This window comes from Chaetodon auriga, chromosome 14 (assembly GCF_051107435.1).
Source record: "Chaetodon auriga isolate fChaAug3 chromosome 14, fChaAug3.hap1, whole genome shotgun sequence".
In the NCBI taxonomy this organism is placed as follows: domain Eukaryota; kingdom Metazoa; phylum Chordata; class Actinopteri; order Chaetodontiformes; family Chaetodontidae; genus Chaetodon; species Chaetodon auriga.
This window is the reverse complement of record NC_135087.1, coordinates 721,355-730,000: the sequence shown is the minus strand read 5'-3', so window position 1 is coordinate 730,000 and position 8,646 is coordinate 721,355. Positions and strand designations below refer to the sequence as shown.

Sequence of the window (8,646 nt, the reverse complement as noted above, 5' to 3'; positions counted from 1 at the left end):
CAGGACAGATCAGTGAGACACAAGCCCCAAACAAACTGGGGCCTGGATGAAGAGGACGACTGTCCTGTGACGTGGACGTCCTGCCTGCGGCTCCGCTCCAGTCCCCCACAGACACAGGAGCAGACTGATCTCTGATCAGCGATCATCATCATCCTCCTCCTCCTCCTCGGCTGTCTGGCGTCGCTCAGACGGACACAAATGCTGCAGATGAATGAGACGTCCTGACCAGCAGCCGCTGTTTGACAAGATGTCACTGAACAGAACACGCCGCGGCCATCTGACCCTGCACAACAAACTGACGACGAGGACGAGGATGAAGCCTCCAACGCCACAACGACATAAAACCACTGAGACGGCGGACCGACGCCGCCTGACTCCGAGCTTTTTATCAGGGAGAGAAAATGCTGCATGAAGTCAACGTTTCACCTGAGGCTAAAATAAGTACAGTGAACACTGTTCCACACCTGACCTGACCACGGAGGAGACGGAGAGCCGTCCACAGCTGTAAAATCCTGCCTCAGTCATCCTCACTCAAACTGGACTTCCTGTACCATGTTCCATCCTCACCTGTACCTGAAGCAACACACCAACACCAACAAGCACCTTCTGCTATTTGACCGCAGAGCTGCTTTTGCTCCCAAAGCCACAAACCTTTAGAAACTCTGCAGGAGCCCTTCATCTCAGACTGGAGAGGGAGTCCGCAGTGAAATTCAAGTCTCACACCAACTGTGAACTCCAGCACATTTTAATGAAACTCCATCCAGACCGACAGCGTGATGCCAGTCGAGCAGGAATCTGAACGCGTCCACGCTCATCAGCTCTCAGGTATATGGTTCAAGCGATCGATCGCACAGCACTTACTAACGCTCCTCGCTCACAGACCGAAGCTCCCCTCAGACCAAATACATCAGAGATCTCATCTATTCTGACTCCGCGCCTCCTCCCCTCCTCCTACCTTCACACACTGCTCGGCCAGGTCCCTGCTGGTCCTGTTGTTGAGCTCCACCACCACCAGCCGGTTGCACAGTGCCTTGATGGCGCCGTCCACTCCCACGATCCTCCGGGTGCACTCTGCAGACACGTCCAGGTAGTATGTGATGGCTCTGGCTGTGACCTCCAGCACGTTATCTGGGGCGCTCTCATCCAGGAAGATCTTACAGAGCGCCGGGAGGAACGTCCGAGGAGGACACCTGGAGCAGAGACACGAGGAGGACAGAGACGGTCAGTGATCACCGACCTCCTGAACACTGGCTGCGTTTATCGTGCGTCATGAAAAGCTGAAGACTCACGTCTCAAAGCAGCGGTCGACATTGTCAGACATGAGCAGCAGCATGCAGAGCTGCTCCAGAGCGATGAGCTGCATGTCGCGCTCATCGCCCTGACCCATCTGCAGCCACTCCAGCAGGGTGTCTGGGTCCACGTCCGCCATGATGGCTAGCCTGAGGGGACAAAAACACACAGGACGAACACCTAGTTTAGCAGCAGCGTGTGCGTGTGTGTGCGTGCGTGTGTGTGTGCGCGTGTTCACTTGTTATCTGAATGATTAATATCCATTCACTGTGTACTCCACACACTCGGGTGCCCTGTGCTTTGGCTTCATGTCAGTGTTTCTAAATACAGAAGAAGATTCGATGAAGACTCTGAAAAAAGCCTCTTCCTTTATTTCTATGACAGATGTTGTTTTAAATCAAGTTCCTGTTGACACACCGACGATGTGGAAAATCAAACTGTGATGAAATATTTAGTCTTTAATCATGTAAGTAAGGTCTGTGTTTTCTTCAGCTGAGGCGAGGCTGCCTGTCAAGCTTTGTTGACTAAACTTTGCTGAATACGACTCACGTGGACTTCTGATTAAAAGCTTGTGAGTCAAAGGTCAGACGAAACGATCACTGCTGATACGTCAGTGTATTAGAAATGAGAGTCACATGTCCCGATCCGTCCTACCTGAGGACCTGACCGGCTGCACCAGCTGGGATAACCTGACTAGCAGGGCTCAGCTGTCAAAGCTTTCCAGGTGACCTCTCACTCTGAGCTCATGCCCTCGAGCTTCAGAGACCTGAACGTCAAAGTCCTGGACGGACGGCGGAGCGCAGACACCTCCGGTTTGCAGCTGACACTCGGACACTGAGCTCTATTTGAAGTGATTTATTATTAGATCCACCTGACTCCTGCTCTGCCGGTCATTCGCATCACCTGACCTCTCACCTGGCTCGCCGTTGGCTGCCCGGTCTGGCTCAGCGCCCAATCACTGCTCAAAGTTCTGTCGCTGTTTGGGACTCATCCAACCAACCGGACGGAGGGAGAGAGGAAAGACAGACGGGGGGATGTCTTACTCTCACAGGGGTTTCTGGGACATGTAGTCTCTTCACCTGCAAACAAACAAAGGAAGCGAAGATGACGTTTAACGAAGTGACATCACACAGAGATGACGACCTCACGACCTCATTCGAACACAGTGAAATGATATTATTACTGAATCACTGTGTGTTCAGGGCAGTGGATAATTCCTGGATGACACGGCTCCTCCTTGGATCCAGTTCAAACTTGAGAAAATGAAAAAACGCATTAAGCCCATAATTAAATACCCAGAATTCACTGAGCTCCACTGACAAACTGGTCACGTAAACAAACACATGCTGACTCAGCGACACAGCTGTTAACAAGACGGACGGACCGAACGTGTCCCACCACAGCGCAGTCAACCACACCACCGCCAAGTGTGATGTTTCCTGTTCACTCACTGACAGCGGGGGGGCACTACAGCATTAAACAGGACCTGCTGTCTGAGCCGATAACTTGAGACGTGTTCAGCTTCAGCCTTCCACCAGGTTTCTAACACACCACAACGTCCTTTCAGCCGACGTTAAGCACGTCAGGAAAATGTGATCGATGGAGTCGATCTTTGCTGAGCGGCAAGTAGAATTCACACCATTTGTACTGTTTTGTGTTAACTTTATCTGCTCAGGGTCTGCAGCTCCCTGTGAGGAGCTAACGCCGCTCTCCTCATCGGTCAGGACGGGCCGGACGAGGCCCGAGCTGAGAGCTCGACAGCCTTTCAGCTCAGCAGAGTCTCCGTGGTTTAGGTTTAATTCTGAGCAAATTAAAAACAGGACTGACATTTAACATGTTTTCAACCAACGGCCGACGGGCATCTGATATCGACCCGGAGCAGACGGCTGCTGCTGCTCGCCTGCACGTTGCTCACGTGAACAGACGCACGTCTAATTAGAGCGTATCCTGGTGCTCGTTTAGTTCAAAGCACGCTGGACAGAAGAAAGTGCACACCTGAACCTGCAGCGGTTTGAAAAGTCAGAGATGATTACAATCCAGAGAAAAACGCTTTGTGTGCCTGTGAGAAACCTTTTCACTCACACACACACACACACACACACACACACACACACAGCAGTAAAAAGTCTAAACCGCAGCACGTGTGTGAGGAAGTTCAGGATCTGACGAGCTAACTGAACCCCATGTCGTCATCACAGACGAGCGAGCTTCACGCAGACTCATCTCTGATGTGGTTTTCCCTTCAAGAGAGCCGCAGCCAATCGGTTAGCTCGCAGCTTTTACACGCCGCCGTTAGTCTGACAGACAGGCGGCGTTCAGAGCCTCTGCACAACCTCCACTGCAGACTGAACTCAGCCAATATGCAGATCTGAAGCGCCTCAATATGAAAAGCTGGTGCCCAGTGGACAGTCAGAGGGGGGCGGTCACGGAGTCCACGTCGTTCAGGACACGAGCGTGAAGGTTTCAGTGAAGGTGGTAACAGACGGGCACTCAAACCAGGTTAACAGGTACAGTTAATGACGTCAGAAAAAAGAGAAATCAATGAAAAAGTGTGAGAAAAATCGATCTGGGTGAGGGGAAGTGGTTCAGCAGGTCGCTGCTGACATCTGACTGTCCCTCATTTCGGAGGTCAACGTCACTGTTTGCATGACACAGAAGACACAAACACGTCTTCATCGCTCAGAGACGCTGGAAGGTCTTCACGTCTATTCTGCCTAACAACAGAAGCCTGTTGGTCAGCGGCGAGGTCACACATTGACATCTTAGAACTTTCTGAGTCTGCAGATACACGCAAACTATCGTCCACCCGACGCTGAAGGTGTGTGACGACGCTCGGCCTTCAGGCTCAATGTCAACCTGAGAGATAACTCCGTCGACCAATAGGATAGAAAAATTACAGAATATATGTCTTTTAGTCTATTTTCACACTGAAAAAGGTCCCACTGCCTTCTGAAAATCAAGGGCTCTTTATAAAAACTGTACAAAAAATCATCTCCAAAATATCTTTACCTTTAAGTCTGATTTCGGTGAGTCTACATTAGCAATGCAATGCCTTCAGCTGTCTGCGTCTGTCACGTGTTCCTCGCCTCACGTCCCCTCAACAGTATCCAAACCCGTTTCCTTTGACAAGCCCAACGCCTCCCGCTGGCTAATTTGCATATCAGGATCAGGGTGGAGATAACGAGAGTGTGCATTAATGCCTTTAATCAGCTGCCGGTATCCAGACACAAATCACCTGATCAGGCTGCGACTAACTATGATTTTCATAATCAAACGTCCGATTGTCTTCTTGATTGATCGTGCTCTTGGTCTATGAAACACCAGGAAACTGAAAAAGCTCATCAAAGTATCTGAGAGGACAAGGTGACTTCATTAAATGTCTCCTTTAGTCAGACCAACAGTCCAAGACCCAAAGAAATTCACTTCACTGTGATTCAAGTTCTCACATGTGAGGACGAGGAACCAGTTTGGCGGATCGGCTGTATAAACGATTTCAATGATTATTTGATTACCAAAACAGCTGCAGGATTAACCTTCTCGACCACCTGATGCAGCTCCACACGTGGAAATAACCAGGTGGAGGTGAGGTCAAAGGGCCTACGCGCTCACGCGTCTCCGGCCCGTCCACGGCAGCTAGAACACGGCAGCAGGCGAGCAGCTCTGTAGCACGGCATGCTGGGAGTCCAGTGGGGCCAGGCTAAGTTGATTAGGGCCTAATTTGAAGCCAACCGGCCTGTCTGTCTGTCTGTCTGTCTGTCTGTCTAGAAACAGGCTGTGCGGGACAGATCCTCTTATCACCAGATTAATCATCACAACTTGCCAGAGAGCATCCTGAGCTGCTCCCCCGTCCTCCCCCGTCCTCCCCCGTCCTCCCTTTCCTCCCCCCTCAGGCCTCAGGCGAGCTCAGCCGGCCCATGTTCAGCCTGTCCAGGCAGACACCCTGAACCCCTCACAGCGTCCTGAGTCCACTTTGAGTCCAGAGAGGTCAACAACACACACACACACACACACACACACACACAACAGAACAATCGGACGCTCCTCAAACACATCAATTCAATCACACTGAGGCGAGTCGAGTGGAGACGACCTCAAGTCCTCACCTGAGTCCACACACAGGACTCAGGTCCATGAGGACTGAGGCTGACCACGACACTGAGACTCGAGCAGCTGAACTACGATTGATGACAGAAACTGTTTAATGCAAATATTTTCACAGAACACTTTCTCAGACTTTGATGGCAGCACCTCGTCTTCACCATCGTTCAGTCCATTTAACGTCCACACTTCACAGAGACGCACAGGAGGAACAGGACTACAATCACCACAGAACAGTCTGTTTCTGAATGTTACAGCACTGAAACTCACTTCATGTCCAAAACCTCAGAGTGCTTCTGAGAGAGTGCACACGGAGGTCTCCACGGTCTGAATCAGGTGTTTCTCTCCACCTGTCTCTCTCCTGATACTGATCCCGATACCTGAACTCATGGTATCGGTGATACCAGGTGGTGATGCTCTGTATCACACGTGGAACTCATTGGGATCTTTTCTTAAGTTAAACACTGAGTTCTATGATGAGGAAACTTCAATACGGATCAACAGCTGACGCTGCGTGTCTGCGTTAACACAGAGGCTGAAGATGTTGATGAAGGACGCAGAATAAACAGCAGCAGGGACAGAAATCCAGCCTGAATTCCTGTTTCCACAGTCTAAAGTGTGAAGACCTTTACGTAATTAACTGCTGCAAATATTTTCATGATGCATCACCAGCTTATTAGTATTACAATTATTCAAATGGATTATGAAGAAACTGGTGAAAACGCACACCACAAACTCCTGAAGAGACGTCTTATCGTGTCCTAAAGACAGCAGCAGATGAGACAGAACAGGACAAAGTATTCTTATTAGAAATCCAGAAATCTTTCATTCTGTTTGATGGATCAGATCCACTGTTAACCATCAGGAGTGAAATATGTGTCTGATTAACTCACGGCTCACTGACAGAAAACTAACTGACGAGCAGGTCAAAGAGAAGAAAGTCTGACATTCACACATTTCATTTGTCAGGTGGAAAATCTCCACCATGACCCTGAGGTCTGCTGCTCGCTGATCACATCACTGCACAGTAAACCTTCTTCTGGTCACAACAGATTAACAACACAAAAGTCCTGAAAGTTCTCAGATAAAACCACATATTTCAACATGTACAGCTGACCTACATGTGAGGCGGAGGAGCATCGTGTGAGATGATAGAAAGTTCCAGCAGAGCTAACGGGCGGACCTTCCTCCCCGAATGAAGTCGTTCCTTAATCCAGAGGAAGAAGGGGAAATAAGCTGCAGCCGGTGTGTAAATGGCAAAACAGTCCTCTACTTCTCGTGATTATATTTCCATGTTCTTCTGCTCGACTGGAACAAACCTCCTTTGTTTGTCAACTTCTACAACGTCAGAAACTCGACTTGTTACGAGCTAACTCGGAAATTTACATGGATCAGCCATATCTGAGCAAGCTAGCTGTGTGACCCCAAGTTTCATCATCTGTCCGGGGCACAAGGAGCCTGATGATTTCATCACACACGTAAACGTAAGAGGATACAGCAGGGATGCGTTACTTGCTTTCTGGCTAGCTGTCCAGCGGGTACGCAGGCTCTAATGGCCAACTTACACAGAGTTACTGCCAGCTTTCAGGCATTAGCAGTTAGCTTCGCTTAGGGAAGACTAGCTAACCGACGCTGATTAGCAACTGCGGTGTTGGCAGGCCAGTAAAACAAACTGCAACTCACAAAAATATCATAAACATATGGCCAGGACCCCAACGGTGTTAGGCGAGGTTATATGTTGGTTTGTTACCTGAAACGGAAAATAATTACAAGCCCCGAAACCCGGCCACTGTTAGCCGGCTAGCAGCACGCTTGCTACCGCAAACGCCAACGTTAGCAGAGACGGCAGCGTCCTCGCGTTTCTGTGATAAAACCTCACGTAACAGACAGGAAACCCTCGTGACTGAGCGGCCTCGACTAGAAACACACACTTTACCAAGGCTCGTGTATTTTAAGAGGGACGTTAATGTCTGTTCGGTGAGCTAATTGTGCCAGCGGCCTCGGAATCCAAATGCGAACCGCGTCACTAGAGTTCCGGGAGAGCCGAAAGGCCGCAGCTCAGCTGCGGACGCCAACGACGAGTGACACCGGGCCCGCTCGCTTTTACTGCGGGATGAGACACTCACCGTTTTTTCTTTTCGGCACAGAGACGATCACCTGAGGTATGAAACGATATCTTCTCGGTCCTGTTGAAGGGGGGAGAGCTGTGTCTATCGCCGATGCCGGGGTTTCACTCAAGGCGTTCCCATTTCTTCGGAACAGGTCTGAAAAGGTCAGAGTGGACGGCGAGGCGATAAACAGAACAGACCGGACTGAAATGGAGAGCTGAGCCGACTGCCTCTGCTGCGTTCACGTGCTGCCCCTGAGCTCGGAAATATGATAACACCGACGTTAAATCACTTTGACCAATTATTTTATTGTCTTTCATGCATTTTTTCGTTCTTGTTTTATTATATTTCCTTCTTATTGTGCGTGTGCATGCCAGTCACTTGTATAAACATATGCGTGTGCTGTGTTCATCAGCAGAAAATTATTGATAAGTGCGAAAATGTACGGTTAACAAATTAATAATTAACTTCTGCAGGTTTAAGCGAAAAAAGAAATTACCTTTTGTTTACTATAAATCAAGTATTGCTATAGAGTTGGAATTCATATATGTCAGGCTAAATTTAATTTTAAGACAAATGACTAAATATTCCTATGGAAGTAATAACAGTTAAATCAATTTTAAAAGACATGAAAGCACCAGGGCCGGTGTTCGCTGTTGTCTGATGACTTACACAGTGGAATTTATTGGGCATTTATTCACCTTAGTGTTGTGATCTTCACTGAATGACCTGGAGTCCATCATGTTAAAGAGATGTTAAACCACCTTCTCTGGACATTATTCACTTTTGTTTGATAAAAGTTGCTCTGACAGTAGAGTGTGGCGTTTTAGCCCTACAGACTCTATTTTATTTGTTACAAAAACAAAACTACTTATTCATGCTTCATCTTGAGTTTTGGGGGTTTACGACAGTCCGTGAAGGCAGCATCCGGAGGCGACGCAGCTGACGCCAGGGGGCGCTGCAACATGTTCCTCAATGATCAAAGACGAAGTTTCCAAAAAGTTTCACAGCACAGAAACAACATGGAGGACGTCAGCAAACAGACTTTAAAGTGTTTATGCATTTTCACTCCACCTATATTTATATTTATACTTACATTTATATTTCTGAGCATGAACACATGAACTCTTCTTCTATTTGTCCTTCACTG

The 8,646-nt window shown here is 48.7% G+C and overlaps 1 protein-coding gene across 2 annotated transcripts in view; it reads right to left on the bottom strand.

Moving 5' to 3' along the window:
• The window catches only part of hectd1 (HECT domain containing 1), a 29,025-nt gene extending 21,301 nt beyond the window's left edge, over window positions 1-7,724 (bottom strand). For both annotated transcript variants that reach the window (XM_076748334.1, XM_076748335.1), the window contains exons 1-4: window positions 7,515-7,724; window positions 2,206-2,369; window positions 1,290-1,439; window positions 956-1,190 (exon numbers count right to left, since the gene is read on the bottom strand). In XM_076748334.1, the coding sequence (XP_076604449.1) occupies window positions 956-1,190; window positions 1,290-1,429 (375 nt within the window). In that variant the 5' untranslated portion in view covers window positions 1,430-1,439; window positions 2,206-2,369; window positions 7,515-7,724. The remainder of the gene's footprint in view (window positions 1-955; window positions 1,191-1,289; window positions 1,440-2,205; window positions 2,370-7,514) is intronic.
• Between the last annotated feature and the right edge of the window lie 922 nt (window positions 7,725-8,646).